Source organism: Aptenodytes patagonicus, chromosome 4 (genome assembly GCF_965638725.1).
Source record: "Aptenodytes patagonicus chromosome 4, bAptPat1.pri.cur, whole genome shotgun sequence".
Lineage (NCBI taxonomy): Eukaryota > Metazoa > Chordata > Aves > Sphenisciformes > Spheniscidae > Aptenodytes > Aptenodytes patagonicus.
In genome coordinates, this window is record NC_134952.1 from 80,441,955 (window position 1) to 80,459,034 (window position 17,080).

The 17,080-nt window shown below is 37.9% G+C and overlaps 2 protein-coding genes across 2 annotated transcripts in view; one reads left to right on the top strand and one right to left on the bottom strand.

Moving 5' to 3' along the window:
* Window positions 1–1,743, bottom strand: part of SYNPO2 (synaptopodin 2) — a 95,758-nt gene extending 94,015 nt beyond the window's left edge. Inside the window, exon 1 of the mRNA XM_076337305.1 lies at window positions 1,624–1,743. Coding sequence (XP_076193420.1) covers window positions 1,624–1,728 — 105 coding nt within the window. The 5' untranslated portion in view covers window positions 1,729–1,743. The remainder of the gene's footprint in view (window positions 1–1,623) is intronic.
* A 56-nt stretch (window positions 1,744–1,799) lies between these two features.
* SEC24D (SEC24 homolog D, COPII component) overlaps window positions 1,800–17,080 on the top strand; it is a 74,141-nt gene continuing 58,860 nt past the window's right edge. Inside the window, exon 1 of the mRNA XM_076337303.1 lies at window positions 1,800–1,973. The gene's annotated coding sequence lies outside the window, so the exon portion shown is untranslated. The remainder of the gene's footprint in view (window positions 1,974–17,080) is intronic.

Sequence of the window (17,080 nt, forward strand, 5' to 3'; positions counted from 1 at the left end):
AGTCCCAAATTTTAGTGGTAAAACAGAACCCAGACCTAAGTGCCACAGTCTAGGATGTGATTATGAAAAAAAAAAAATTGTGTAGCCCATTTTTATGAGGAAAACTAAAGCTTAATCAGAATCTTGTGTTCAAACTACTGTGCTTTTTACTTTTGGTTTTATGTAATCAAGGCCACTCGCCTTTCACTGTTACTTACAATTTTTTAAGTTCTAGCTACAAGTTTTCACTAGATGGCAGGATTCCACTGTCATCTATTGTCAGTGGCTTGCAAAGCAACAGTTGCTCATCGGTAGGAAAAAAATTTAAACACGTTCAAGTTTTGCAAAATATAAAACGAAAAAACTTAACAGTAATGAGAAAAATTATACAAACACTCAATAAATCATAGCTTTATTACTGAATATGATTAATATTATGGGCTGGAAATCATGGAAAATAATAGTGAAAGATGTTCTTTTCTTGACAGAGGAACTAAAAGGACCTTCTTTTATAAGATGAAGTAGACTTACTGTTCCTGCTATTTGTGAAAAAGTTAACTGATCCAGTAAATTAAATTTAACTAATTAATAAATATATTGACAGCTTAAGAAAGCTAGCGCTTAAATAGCTAAACTACTTATCTAAAATACTATATCAAAGCACAAAAAACTTAACACTCAATGTACTGGATTACCAAGATACTAAAAGGCGATAAGATACATTTTAATCTCTCTCCCTCAATTTAACGAGGCAGAATTCATCATATGATGACGAGTCCCAGTATCATTTCAGCCAGTGGTATTTTGCTGACCTCGGAGCTCTGGACAAAATTTGTCCCTCTTGTCTAGGAGAACAGAATGCAGCTCCATACAGTTACATAAGCCTTAATAACCGTGACAAATCTTCATTGTTGCACCAGTGGAGAAGCTGTTGCAATGGAGCGAGCACTGCTTTTTAACAAAACTACTTTTTAACTATTATTGTTGCAACTTGGGGTTACCAATTCTTATTTTTTATTTATTCTGAATTTCTACTGTCTGTTTTGCTCTCATTTTATACATGAAGATAATTTATGAAGTGTTCAGTAATTTTCAGTGTTGCTCATGAAATCTAAGAGGGAATGTTTGGCATCTATTAAAGCTGCTTCTAAGGCTGGATAACTTTCCAAAACCAGAGATAACTCAGTGTAATGCTTTCCAGGATTCCAAAAATAGTAAGAACATTTTCTCATGATAGAGCTGTATTTATTCTATGCCTAGAGTAGAAAAAGTATCACAAATAGATGACTGAAACAGCATTTCCTAATATGAGATTAAGTTTTGCGATATGCCGAGTGCATTCAAAAACATAGAGCGAATCAAACAGGAGCTGACAGGCATACATCATTTCACAATTTCAAAGCATTAGCATTTAAGAAAATGTTTGCAATACTTGCAAGCTACCAAAAAGTAATCATTCCTTTTTATTGAAGCAAACATAATCAGCACCTGTAGAATCTCTGCAAAATATGTTAGCAAATTCAAATGAGCGTCACAATAAGATCCACACCAACCATTTCACTGGAAGCAGTATATATTTAAACAAACTACTCTCTTCACTCGTGTTCACAAAACACCGATAACATCTTTCGCACATGATCCTACCTTGGCGATTTGCAAAGGCTGCTTTTGCTCCTTGCCACCTTGCAATCTAAAGCCCCAAGGCGCCCCTCCACTCATAGCAATGCAGAGATAATCCCCTGTGCCCATTTTCCTGGTGCAGTTAGGCAGCATTCATTTACAGAAGAACATGAAAAATTTGTCTTGCAGATGTTCAGTGAGCTGGAGATTCGTCTGCCAGGCAGAGCTGGAGACCCAGAGCACCACACTGTTGCTGCTGCTGTGTACTGCACTAGCGAATGCAGTCATTCAGAAGAATGTAAGAGCTCCCTCGGATCGAGGGCACAGCCCACTCTTTCGTCAGATTTCTACGCTCAGCCCACCTTCAAAGTAAAGTAAGTAATGTTGAGAAAATGCACACAAAGAGACTCGGCCATGAGGCAGAAAAGGCTGTATTTAAACACGACTCTCGTGACAGCTAAATCAAAACAACAGCAAAAAGAAGTGTACATTTCCCAGTGACAATTTAGGATGTAAGTTTACTTTAGTAAATGGTGCCAGACGTTTTAAACTCGTAATTTACCCATTTTTTGCATTCATACTCCAAACAAAGAAGAAAGCAGAATCTCGAGTGAAACATCATGTACATCCTCTGAATAACTGATACGCTTAGATTGAACTAGGTTTATGATTTTCATCTCTACCCCGCATGCACTTTCTGCAGCACTGCAGGTATGCAAAAAAAAAAACCAACCCAGAAGAAAAGCTTTATAATTTCCCTGTCTTGGAATTGCTTCTTTTGCTGGTTCTCTCTAACCTCAGTATAGTTTAACATGCACTGCTATGACCTGAATTATTATTGGACCCTAATAATACCTGTTCTTATGCAGCCTGTTGCCTTTCCTACCAGAGAGGGGAAGAGGATTAGCGGAATGAAGTATCAGATCTCTCTACTGATGTTATCAATGGATGATTTGCATTGTGTCATTAAAGGGGAACCTTACTATAAGCATGGGGAAAAAAAAAGATTCAGTGGGAAGTTAATTTGCCGGTGCCTTACAAGACCTGGTTCAGTTCTGTTCCCCATTGCTGACTTGGGGTAACGCAGACTGTAAACAGCTGAGCTCCTCCAGATCTAGTTGGAGTGCTTTAAGAGGTGACTGCTCTTCAGCAAGGGATGAATATTCCCCTAGCTGAGTGTTAACAACTGACAGCGTAAACGCTCCTACTCACCTCAGCCCAAAGTCAGCTCAGCTTAAATCACATTGCATTTTGAACTAAGCTGGTTCTAAAGGAGAGTGTTCAGCAGGTGGGCAGAAACATCTGCTGAATGTTTTGACAAAAATGACAAAACAGCTAGACTAGTTTCTGAAACAAACACCTCTTGCTTTGACACCCAGGTTGCTGGGGGTTGATGTCAGATTCCCACAGGCTGAATTCCACCAAGGTCCCTGTACTATGTGTTTTCAGTTGGCTGGTTCTAGGTCTTCAGAGATGTCAGGGCAACAGGAAACACTCAGCATTTAAGTTACACAACTTTGCACCTAAGTAGCTGGTAACCGTTGAGGCTTTAAACCTAAGCCTGTGTGTCTGTCAATTAAGTGTTCCTGGAGTGATGCTTCCTTACACTACAGCAATGTTCTTTAAAGACCATTAGGCAAAATACCAAGGTAGAGACAGGATCTTCTCTTAAACTGAAATATGACGGCTGGAAAAAGTAGACAGGCTTTTAGGCGCTTGAGTCCTTCATCAGGCCTCTGAAGACACTAAGGTAACCCAAAGACTGGGTGGAGACAAGCTGCCTAATCAAACAGAGGAAAATGTCACTCACTAAATATCAGGATTTAATGGGAGGAAGAGTGCTTTCTCTGTTGACTACAAGTCAAAGGCTCTGGAGAAGCAAAACAAGCACAGCTTGCCATATAATTAAACACTTAGGGAAAACACTATCAGAGAAGCCATACTCAGAAAGGGAACAGTCTTTAAAGGAACTTTGCTAGGCAATCTCTGAGTGAAGATGCCTCGTTTAAAATAACTCAGTTCTAGGTGGTTAACTGCTTCTTATTATCTCGTGCAATGTTGATTTGTTGCTATAGCAGACAGTTTTTTAATCTTTCCCTAGGCAGAATCTTGCTTTAGACAAAATTCTCTCCCTTTTGCCTAACGATGCACATTTTTATAGATACTTTTATGACAATAAAATTCTTAAGTATATAGCTGCAAAAAATGGCCTATGACATTCTGGTAAATAAAAAAATAAACATTTTTTTTTTAGGAAAATGAATCACAAGATTATCAGCCCTTCAAATGTTATAAATTTATGATGAAATGTATATGTTTAATTACTGTTAGGGTGTTTTGAGCTTGTGTTAGGCTCTTTTATCATTTTGGTAAAAAGGAATAATCAAATCTGATCTCTGTTTCTGAACTTCCTCATGTACTTATTGTAGAAAACAAGTTAAGGAGAAACACCCCTGCATTTGGATGGTCATATATCTGATGGGAATTTGTACTAGATAGAGATGCTTCTATCTCCTTTGACCATATGACAGAACTGTGTAAAATGATAAAACAGAACAATCTTGATTAGTCACTGCTCAGCTGAAAAAATAACCAGTCAGAACACCAGGATCTGTTTGATTTTGTTGTAGGACATAGATGAAATGTCTCCATACAGCTGCTGAAGTATCAGTAGTTGGTGTCCTTGAAGTTAATCCCCCACCACCTATGTGATGTTCTTAAGGCAAAAAAGCAGAGAGAAGCACTTGAAATTTGATTGACATAGCGAAATTGTGCCAATGGTTTTGGCTAAAATCACCATGTAAAACATTAGAGAAATTTCTCTTAAAAGCAAAATTAACAGTTGTCTACAACATTGTGAACGAGTTTTTTGGATCCTTAAAGTTGAATACTTTAGTGTTTGTTTAATGTTCTACTGGCTTCTAATCTGTGAAATCTATGTGGCGCTCTAGAAGTTGAATCATCTTGTGGAAGTAATGGCAACAATAAGTAACATTGTTGGTGCTGTAAGATCTCTGCTCTCCACAGAAAAATTCTTTTTTTTCTGCTGAGTTTGTTTAGATATTGTGTAGTACTAATTACTTCAGAACAAGTTGTGAAAAGAATGTAATATTTAAAAAAAAGAAACCACAAAAACCAAAACCAAAATCTTTAAACTAAGAGTAACCCAGTATAATGACAAAGCTTTGGGGACATTTAAACCTGATACATTTAAATGGATATAGGATTCTTTGCTTGAACTGGCAAGAATTGTGGTCCTGACAGGAGAACAAAGATAGGAAAAATAACTTTTTTCTAGTCAGTATGTTGAGGGCGTTTTATAACAACAATTCCAAACAAATTGCTGCTTTTTTTCTTCTGAGAGGGAATTTGTTGCTTGTTCCACAGTAAGAAAAACGTTTGAAGTCTGTAACTAAACTATTCCCATGATGGGGAGACCCAAAGCTTCCTATGTCCTAATCTAACAAATAATACTCCATAGGCATTAACAAGTCCCATTTGCCTTATATGACTTTCTTAAATGCTTATGCCGCAGCATATCTTGCTTTTTAATACTAGTCTTATCGTGTTGTACATTCTCTGCATCCTTTGGGATTTCTAAATGCTGGTCAGCAACTGGACATCATGATAAAAGCGGAGTCATTCATGGGGTTTATGACATTTTGGTCTCTGTGGTCTCTATAGCATAAATAAATTGCATAAATTCTGACATGATTTTTGAAATCCACTGAAAAATTTAAAGCTAATGGCAACCACAGCCACTTAACCACTGCCACCATCTCCATTGTTTCACTAAAACCTAAAGATCCAATTCTAGGCAACAACTGACAAAAACTTTATGTCACAAAAAATAACTTTATAAACTCGGCAAATGGCAAATGGCAGAACTCACCCAACATCTATCTGTGCCGAAATGCAGGTAAAACTTTGGCTTGAATCTGATCTTCTATGATGAGATCTGTATGAAAAAATTTCCCCACCTGCTCATCTGCTTTCAAGAACTGCCAGTCAAAAAATCTAGCACATTAGCCTTGATGAGCTGTGATAAACTAAGAATAGCCATACTTAGACCAAAGTGAGGCTGTCTACCCTAAAATGTTGTCTTTGATAGCAGGTGGAAAATGGTTGCTTAGGAAAAAGAATAAGAACATGGAAAATGCACACTACTTTCCGCAGGTGGCCTGCAGTGACTTCCACTCAAAAACTTCCTCAGCTGGATGCAGTTCCTCTGTACTTAGTTATGAATTTCTCTTCCATGAACTTTTCCATGTGGTTTCCTCTTGAGCCCACATAACTTTTAGTATCTGTAGCTTATCGTAGGAAGCCATCCCTAACTACATTGTGACATAAAGAATCACATTTTCTTCTTTGACTCTGGATCCTACAGATTCATTTGATGTCCCCTGCTTCTTGGATCAGAGGAAACTGTGACCAAGCAATCCCCAGCCACACTTTCCAGGCACTTATTTTATAGACCTCTTACATATCCATCTCAGTCATCTTTTGTGAAGGAAAGAAGAATAGAGTAATTACTCATTCTTTATACAGAAGCTGTCTCATACCTTTCATTATCCTCATTGCCTTTCTCTACATCCTCTATAGTTCTATATCCTTTCTGAGGTGGGGGCCTGGAACGCCACGCAGTCTTCAGACTGCAGACAAAGTTGGGATTTATACAATAACACGATGATGTCATCTATTTCTCTAGTTGCTAACCCCAACATTGCTAACACCTGATTTGCTTTTTCAGACGCTGCTGAATTGATGTTTTCATGGAACTATCTTTTAAAATCTTGTCTGATGATAGTCAGTTCAAAGCTCATTGTTTTATATGTGAATTAATGTTTTTTTCCCCAATGTGTATCACTTTATACTTCTAAGCCATGTTATGGTATGGCTGCTTAGTTTTCTCAAAAGCCTTTGGTGAAGGAATTTGTTGAAAGCCTTTTGTAAATCCAAGATCAATCAGATCACCCTTATCCACATGTTTTTTGATCCCCTCAAACGACTGCCTTAGTTTGTGAGGCAGGACTTCCTTTTATGAAAACCTTTTTAACTCTTCCCAGATAAGTCATATTTATCCAGATGTCCACTGTTCCACATTATAGTTTCCACCTATTTGTTTTGTATAGATACCGGGCTGACAGGCTGGTTGTTTTCTGAATCTCTCTTGGAACACTTTTGTTAAAAAATGGCATGCTCTAATCTCAGGTAACAGTTTTAAGTAAAAGTCAGCTATTTCAGCCTTTAATTCCTTTAAAGCTCTGTGTGGTCTTGGTGACTACTTCTTAATTTTATTTGCCTCATCTACTGTCACTTCTCCATATATTTTCTTTTCTTACTGTAATAGTAATTTATGATTCTGAACAGTTTTACTATAAGTGGATTTATCTAAAATCTAACTTAAATCAAGTAGTTCTGCAGCTGAGTCCAGAAGACATTCTACAAATGTGAGAAGAAATAAGACGTTTGTTCATCTTTCATTCAGCAGTAAAAGAAAAGCTGTCATTTCACCTGCAGTTTCCTACAATAGTATCCTAGGTCTGTGGATTCTTTAAAAATGCAAACCTTTCCACCCATTCCTTAGTAATGAGGAAGAGAGAAAGGGAAAGGGGATATCGTGATCTCTAATTTATGGGCAGCATTTTACGGCTGTAAATACCCAGATGGTCTGATTTCCTCCTTTTTATGCATTTCATTTTCTTTTCCTATCTGATTTTTTTCACATAAAATCAACATAAGCTAGTTCCCTAAAAATGGCGATTTTAACAGCTTTCTAGTAACTACCCAATTTATCGTAGGATGTGATTTTAGCCAAATGGGAGAACCAGCAGGGGAAAAAAAAAAGAAAAAAAAATGACAGTGCTTGTTTGTTTGTTTGTTTATTAATTACATGGAAAAAAACACTTGTTAATATATAGCTAGTTTAATGGAACAAAAGAGAAAATCACAGCCATGCCACTTAAGAAAACATGACGTACAGTCTCTTCCAAATGAAGTGAAAATGGCCTCTTCTAATATATCCCTTCAAATTAGATTTTTTTTAAAAGTGGCTTCTGCAAGCTGGGTAACGTAAGGCAACACAGCGTATGTTACTGTCCTAAATCATTGCCTAATAACATTCCTTGTTTCGTAGTAGTACAACTCAGTAGTTGCATAAGGTAAAAGCAAATTTTGAACGCAAAGCTAAACATCATTTTCCCCACACCTTACAGAAGTATAAAAATACATTTCTGCTTAATTCCTACCCTTAGTTTTTGTTCTCCTGACGTTAGAAGCAACAAGGATTTAATTGTCAAAAAAGGTATAAAATGACAAAGTGAATGAAATATATTGATGGAAGGTTCGAATGCACGGCTCCAGCTAACATTCGTTAAAGCTGATTGCTCTTCATTTTTTCCCATCAAATTTCTCTTGTCCTACAAGAGAGATTAATAGAATCCAGATGTTTTGATTCCATGAGGAACTTCGCAGTGCACTGCCAGCTAAAGAGGGTTTGCTGACTGAAAGTACAAACATGGAGTGGTAAAGGTACTAAAAAACAGTAATACCAAGTTCTTAGTGAAGAGAAAAGTAATTAAAAATACAAGTCATAGATAATTATTAGCTACCTCTAAAGCCAGACGGGAAAGCTCTGCCCACACTCCTAAGAGGCATGAGCAGCTTCTCACCAGTAAAGGTAAAGGCTTCAAATTTTAATCCCTAATGTGGATTATTAGGCTAGGTACTGTGTGATAGGTTGGAATTTGAGAACTAGTTCTGCTTTGTTTTTTTTCCCCAACTTCAAGACTGGCAAATGAAGTGTAGTGGAAGAAGCAGAGAAATGTACTGAATCTGACTCTGGTGTGAGAAACCACTTTCTCAGAAACATAAAATAAATCCGATCATGTTTTAGAACCTGAGATAATTCTTTCTCTAAGTGGAAATACAAAGGATTGCACTGTCATGTTCCGAAAAACTGTAAGTCTGCAATCTGCCAAGTGTAAGGGGTAATGCAGGACAGCGCTCAACTAAGCTTCTCTCGGAGGGGGAAAGTAATTTGCTGTTGTTCTCTGCTGGAAACAAATTGCCTCACCTCCACGCCAGCTCGGCTAAGGTTAACAAAGTTGTGGACATTGAGGAAGAGTCAAACTTTCGCCTGTTTATCTTGCCCCTACATCTTTGTTCCCTGTCGTGTTCTTAGTAGGATGAGTAATAGTAACTCTAGCCACAAGCAAAAGTTTATTAATGCAGGTAGCCCATGGCAGAGGAATAAGAACTCTGTTCCTCTTAATGGTAGATTTAGCAATGGTCACAATCCTGCCTTTTGTTATTAAGTTAAAGTATCTCTCTGTGAGTCCTGAGCTGATTGCACATGCAGTTAATAACAGGCATTGTTATTTGACAGGTGTGTTAGAGCACACTCCCAGCATTTATATATGCTTCACTAAGAAGACAATGTGAGTCAGCTGAAAATGTGAAGTTTGCCATGCCACTACCAGGAGGGTATTTCTCAGCACTTATGTTAGTGGGTGTCATCCTAGATGCTTGTAATGGCTTTATCAGTATGATTTTAGGATCTATTGTGGAAAAAAAAAACAGGCAAAAAAAGCCACTTTCCTCCAAAACACAGAAACAAAGTTGATATCCTTGAGCTTTACTGATTGATAACACAATAAATAGAAATTCATGCAGAAGGAGTTCCCCTGTAACTACAATTCACCATGTCAGGATGTAGATTGATGAAGATCTGCTCTCTAAGTGTATGCCTAGGTGGCAACATATCACAGGCCCTCTGTAGCCAAAGACCTGTCACCATTAAATACAGTGAGTAAAAATGTATGGGTAACTCGAGTAAGGAGCCAAGAGTTTGGAGAAGAGAACTCCGATGTTTGTTTCTTTGGTGTTTGTCCTACCTGTTCCTACCACAGCCAGTCCCAGATACTCAGGAAATACCTTCCTGAACTACTGGCTGAAGAGAAATAGACTTTTTTTTTTCTTCCTGGACTCTCAAAGTCTTTTGAGATTCCAGGTGTTCATACATGGTCCCACCACGTCCCAGATGCACACTACGACAGGAGCTTCCTTTCTTTCTCCCACTCCTTTATATAGACCAGGCAGTTCGGAAGTACAGGTGGTCTCAAAGCATCCAAGGGGTCTTGGGAAAGGGGCCAGTAAGATATAGGGAAAGACAAGGATTTCAGAATGTGTCCAAGAATCAACATGCAAAGTATCTACAAAGGCTCCCCAAGATTCTGTTGTGAGGAAAAAGTAAAACACATTCACTGCAAGATTTGTGAACATGGAAAAAATGTTTGTGACACTGGAATAACTACCTGTTTCTTGTTAATGTTGAAGGAAGGATTTGGGCTAGAATTCATGTTTCCAGGTGTCATTCCACTGCTGGTTTTACTTATCACTGTGTTTCAGCAAGCAAGAACTAATTTTCTCTTGGGACTTGGGGAGACTTTTAGGTGTCTATCTCCATTTCATTTTGATTCCTAGGAGATGGGATGACTACATTTTTGGCTTCAGTAGTTGGGAAAATTCTGATAAAAGATTCTAAAGTAAAAAAAAACCCCTATTTATGTGGTCTTTTCTTTCTGGTTTTGGCAGGGAAAGGTTGCATCACATTCTTCTTAATAGAGCCTACAGGTATCAAAATTTATCTTCTGTGCAAAGGCTTTTGAGTCTTGAATGGAACATGCATGTAAGTAGGTGTTCAATGTTCCTCACCTGTGCCATAATGCTTCACCCTGCCCTTTGAATTGTCATTTAAAGGTGGCGGTTAAGTAACACAACACCTTTTATCTATCTGTTCATCTTAGACAGTCAGCTTTTATGATCGCCCCTCTTCCTACTGAAAGAACCCAGTGCAAACATTTCATGCCTACTTATTGGGCTAAACAAATACACCATGCTAAACTCTCTTCTGACGTACTACAGTGAAATGAATCAAGAGTAACCATATCATATTCAGTTAGAAAATATCTTTTAATCATAGCTGAGCTATGAATTAGGCCCAAATAGTCTACTAAATTTTGAAATGATGGTTTAATGTGGAACTGAAGATTGAAGAGATCTTGAAGATTTAACATTAGTCTGATGAATACTCACCTGCATCAAATTTCATCTTTTAAATTTTGTTTCCTGTTAGCTAGCATAAAAGTGATTAACTCCCTTTGACTTGTTGCTTTTAAAGAGCTCAATGACTGATTACATGCATGGCCGCAGTCCAGCATAAAAATCAACTATTTTGGCGTTGCAGTTTAAAGCAGGTATTGTTTGTCACTTGGAAGGCTCATAAGATTGAATTTATCAGTACTGAAAACAAGAACGAGAGAAGCAGAGGAACAATTGAGTTATGGTACAGTATGGGTCTCGGGAAGCTTGGGTTCTGTTTTTACACTTGCAAATTCACATTTAATTTTTGGTCTGGGCCTGTAAAATGGGGAAAATAGCCACTACACAGTGTAACCTTGAGAAATCTGCTTGAACTTCTGAAAATCTCCGTTTGTAGTTTGATAGTTTGAATCCTCCTGTAGTACCCTGTTCTTCCCTCTTTCCTCTGTATTACAAAATAAGCTGTGAGATTTGTAAAGCAGTTTCCAACACTCACTTTACAAATACAGCGAAGTATTTTGTTCAGTGTCCGTCCAAGCGAGTCTCATGTTGGTGGTTCGAACTACAGCATCTAGCAAAAGGACAGTGCATAAAAAGTTGCTATGGCATCAAGTTACGTCTGGATAAGGCTAACAGCAGTGCTCGCTCTTTGCATCTGGATGGTTCTGTTTAGATTTTTACCAGAGAAACAGTAACAACAAAGATGACACAACAAGGACCTCCCTGCATGAAATCTCACCCCCCATGCAAATAACTGCAATAGATTAAAAAGCAATCCAGATACCTTCATTCCTGGCTATAGGAACAAGAATTCCAACTCTCTGCTTTGATAACTAATCCCTTTCCAAATGGAGCCGATTATATGAGAAAAGTCTGCCCTCCAAAAACACCTTGATGTTTAACCCCTGCTGATCCGACATCCTTGCCTGTTGCGCTGCATCTTCTTGCCAGGAACCAGCTTCCAGACTTCACAGCTCCTTCTGCCTTCAGTACAGGCTTCTGCTTTTGGTGATAATCTACTGTTTAGCTGGTCTTGGCATGGATCTGCCAGATTTCCAGACAACTGCCAATGTCTGCAAATCCTGAACAAGTGTTTTTCGTGCCTCCGCAGAGCAAATCTAGTATGTGTGCTGTGACACCAAGCATGATGTAGAATTTTGCTCCTGTCCTCTGTTACTTTCATGCCAGCTGCATCTCCTATCCCTTTGTTGCTTCTATCGTATACAAATAATGTGATGGATTTCTTAAAAATTTAATTCTGATTTTGATTTAATTCTGATGTTTATTTTTGTTTATGATGGGGAAGGCATCAATTAGTTTATACTAAAGGTACCCAAATAGCACAAATCCAGTATTTTGAAAAATACTCTTGTAACCAATACTGATATTTTTACAAATGACAGAGACGCTTTACTGGTATGTAGTACCTCTATTATTTTGCTATGCTGAGGTAGAAGACTTTTTACTTCCGCATTTACATTCCGTGTAAAGCAGAAGCACGGTGAATGTGAGTGTGAATAAACATAAAAGTATTTGCATCTTAAGTAATTTCAGAGTGATTTTGAAGAGCTGTTTTTCTTATGCAACAGATTCATTCAACAGTTATGAGTATTTGTCAGTACTAACGAATAGAAACCAACTTACCCTGCTTGCAATATCAACTGTTCAGAGAAAGGAAATAATATCATGAGAGTTGTAGTAGACAATCAGTTGTATGGAACAAATATGACTTACTAACAGTAGGACTATGCTCACAGTGCGTTGAATGATCACTAGCACTGGCTGAAATGCAACTGCGTTATTAACCGGACAAACGGAAAAACCACACTTTAAATTCATCCCATGTCTGCCAGTGAGAAAACTGAGTAAATCAATCAAATAGCTAGTTTGCTATGAAGAGTTAACTCAAACAGTTACTTTTGTTTTTTAATGATAGTAAGCTTATTTGAGTGCTCTTCTATAGCAAGACTCCACTAACACATCAGAAATTTTATACATGAGCAGGAAACGTAAAATGAAAGCCAATGAAAGTAAAGCTACTTCAGATGCTTTTGAATGTAAAAGTGAAATATATCTAAGTTTGAGAAATTCCATACATTCAGCAAGCAAACATGGAAAGGATCATATAACTTTCTGCTGTCCTTTCTCAGACCGATGGCTTAATGTTTATTCACAGTACTTTATATGTCATACATTATTCATCAGATTATAGTAAGAAGTTCTCATCTTTGTTTTTATGTTACAGTTTGTTATGTAGCAATTATGGCAGGGTAATCAAGTCCTGGGTTTTTTCTTTAAGAACTGGTAGTGCAATCTTCCACTCTCATGCATCTTAGACAGTACTAAATTAATTTAAAAAGATAATTGAAATTCCCCAACTGAAACATCACAGCAGTTTTCTCAGAACACCATATCTATCTCCTGTAAATGTTCCAGATCAAGTTGCCAGAATGTTGATTTCATTAGAAAACCAAAATAGCAACAATCAGTGAGAGTAAGCAGAAGAGCCTCATGGATTGCAGATACTGAAAAATCCAGAGGCTTGAACTAGCCAGAAAGTCTTTTTTAAAGAAAGCAGCCACAGTCAGTTTTCTAAAGCACATTTGCTTTTGTAATGTGTGACTTGCATAGAACTTACCACATGTGGACCACAGAGCATTTTATAATCATTTCTGTCTTACTGAGTTTCAGGGAAAGAAAGTGGTTTTACCTAATAGGGACCAACCTAAGAAGAAATGAGGACCTCGGCTTTAAGGCAAATGCCCTTTTCACAAGACCCAACGTCTCTCCTAGGCAAATAATAGCATTAAATACTCTTTCACTTGCGTATCAGTTTTCTTCCCTAAATATAATTTTTTGCTTTGCAAATATGCCATTAAACTTTACCAACACTCTCCAAGGTAGGCAATGAATGCCCTCTGTGGCGGTTGATTTTTGTCCTCTATTTGGGGGAGATAGGGACCATGAAGACAAAAGGGTCTATCATTGTGGACTCGCCAGTTGCCAGTGATGTTTTAAAAGGGTTGGGGCAGGGAAGGAGTGACGCACTCCCAGTCCTTCCTCTCTTCTGCAGGGTATAACAAAATGCAGCCGTTTCTAGGGTGGAGCAATGCAGCTGTTCAAAAGCTACCAGCAACTGTGCAAGTGCAACAAAACGGCCCAGTTCGCAGCGGGGAATAGAAAGTAATATTCAGTCTAAATGAATTTGCAGATGAATTCAGACAGACAGAATATAAGGTTATGAATTGGAATTGGATTTAGACTCCTTCTCATCTAAAAATATTTTGGAAACTTTGATGAGCGCAAGGTGTCAGGACCTCTGTTTATGGTATGCTGAAAGCGGCCTGAGAGGTAGAACAGCCTTTACCATCGCTGTGGAGCAGGAGGTCAGTACTCAGCAGGAGGGAAAAGGGAGAATCACTTGCATGATCCCTGTGCTCAGCAATCCCTCATTGCGTCCCAGGGGCCCCTCTGACTGGCCAGGCCCGATTTTGGTTCTGGGTGCTCTGACTCACCACCCGCTCAATTAGTGTCTGATCTTGCAAAAAAAAAAAAAAGCTGAGGAATTAATTCTTCCTTTATTGTGGCCCCATGCCTGAGCTGAAACAGGACGAGGTGATAGTGGAGAGTCACTGTAGGAAGTATCTATTAACACTGGTTACTGAAGAGAAAATACGTATAGCAATGAATGTACGTCAAGGATTTTAACATCACTGTGTTATTTCCCCTGAATAACAGCAGCTGCATCAGCCTAATATTCTGAAAACCCTTTGCTCTCTGTGTTTTCATTTTATATAGGGCAGTGTTTAAAGGGTGTACTCCAATAGTATTTTCTAATTGCCATTGAGATTGTTTAATCAAAATATCAGTATTCACTTCTGCTGTACCCTTATTTCTGTTTCTATTGTGCTTAGTTTTTTCTATTAGAAATGTAACTGAGTCACAACACTGATGTATATCTTCTTACAGTAGCGTTGTTTCCTGAAATATTACATCTTTCCTTTTTCTTCATGTAGCATTTTTTAATCTGACCTCACAGTCACACTATTTTTTTTCAGAAAAACATAATCCCTTCAAAATTTGATTCTTTTTTACCAGTCTTTGCTTTCATTTTAAACAAATACAACCTTTGTAAATATTAATTTCCATTTTTCTTGTAAAGTGCTTTACACTAAACTGTAAACTGTTTTCCATAGAGCTTAACTATACAGTAGACAAAACATTAAAGAAGATTTTAGTGATTATATGTAAGCAAGACAGGAAAAGAAAGTAATAATTTTGTGTAAACAGCTTTTAGGACCCTTCTGATGTTGTGCAAAAGCAAACCTGTTGCTTCGTCTGCAGGACATACAAATGAAATTAAAAGGAGAAAAACAGTTTCAACAAAAAAAGCCTTTTAAAATGTAGAATCTTCGGAGTTTTATGAAGTATTATTCCTTGCGATGAAATAGTCTTTTTTTTAAAGAACATACCCAATATTGCCCACATCTTCCCCCAGAGAATGGTTTAGAATATGTTTTTTAAAAAAATCACATAGCACTGAACTGCAGGTATTTGTCTTGTCACAGCTATGTGTTAACACAATCAATGTTAACTGCTACAAAAGCTGTACTATACTGTCATCGTGAGAAATACATGCCCGTAGCTCAAATGCATCACGGTGTTGTTCTGATTCTTCCTGGCAGCTTGTGCTAAGGCTGTATTTTAAGGACATCCTCTAAATGAAAAGGTTAGGTTAGGATTTCCCGGAATCACACATTGCCTTAATGCAATGTGCTATGAGATAGAGACATGGAGTTCTGCACAGTTTGTCCATGAGAGGCTTCTATAGACCTCCAGTAGTAACTTCACGGAGCAGATCAATCGCAAATGATTAAAATAATAATAAAAAAACCCCTGGTCTCTCAGAGATTTGAGTTAGCCTTCTACAGAGCCTGTATTGGTTCTGTATCCAATAATCTCCCAAGCTGATGCATGACTATGTGTTTTCTTTGTTTCAGAACTAATAGAAAAAATTGTAGTGAGAACTTTAAAAGTGAGATTTTAGAGGCAGGGGATTTGCTATTTTTTAATATAGATTAAAAAAGCACATAGATTTAGACAAATTCTTCTATTTAATTCACCAGCACTAACTCCAAATTAGGTCTGAAATATGTGAAATCACATTAGTTTTCAGCACCATTGCATAGGTACAACTTCGGGATAAATTGATTGTTAAGAAAGGTAATTTAACCTACAAGATCTTCATTATTGATGATGATAGAGAAGAAACCAGTCTGATTCTCAGATTTTATGATACAGTTTAATTAAAATGATTTAATTAAAATGAAGTGACAACAGCTTAGCAATCCTGCAATCTCATTTTTATGAAATTACTTTCCAGACCAGGAATGCACTTAAATCTTTAATGATGTTTCCACATTTCTGAAATTGAAAACCTTAAATTACTTTTAATGCTATAGGTGGAAACTGTAGATGAATACTACTTGTAGCTTCAAACATCCATGACACGCTGGGTGCCTTTTGTCTCAGCATTCCAGGCTAAAGGACAATGGAAGCGAAGCTGCATCCTCAAAAAAAGAGGCGTCTTGATCCATTTCCAGAGCCGGCCTGAAACAGGGGAAGAACAGACAATGCCATAGCTTCTCCTTGCTATCTCTTGCTGATCTCATCTTTCAGTTTCACAAGAGCTGATTTCAAGGAGGAGAAATCTGATAGTAAGTATTCAGTGGCCAAGTAAGTGCACGGTCCTTCAGTGCTGAATTATCCACAGCTGCTTACTGTTAGTAGCTACGAGCTAGACACAATGGGACTGGTGGGACAGTGGCCCGCCTGTCTCCACAATGAAATAGCGAGTGTCCAAACTTAAAGCCGCTATTTTCCTCAGTGGCATGGTATTTCAATAGAATTTTGCATAACTGAAGGTAATTGTGTGTGTCCATATAACCAGCAAAAGAGATAGGGACAATGGGTGAAACTACAGCGCAGCAATGATGAAAGGCGTTGTTTCGCATCCTGCTTATGAAAGAGTCACTGGTACTCTGCAGCCAAAACCACATCCAGTTTAACTGATGCTTGTCACCTCGTGGACTAAATTTTCCATTCTCATTAGACAGTTGTGAGAGATTTGAAAGGTTTTAGATTTTCTCTGACGTACCCAACAGTATTGGCTCCGATAACGTGTAGAAAACCAGCTTGTATTATTCGGTGGTGAATCCAGCTCTGGATAGCAAGAATGAAGACGGGTCAAGACTTGTTCTTGCCCACTTTGTGTTGCTTGCTGAGGCTTCTTGCAAGTCTGTCATGTAAAGGATGCCCCTCTGTACCTTCATCTTGACATCTGTTTCGAAGGCACTGGGATTGTTTTCAGAATTATTTT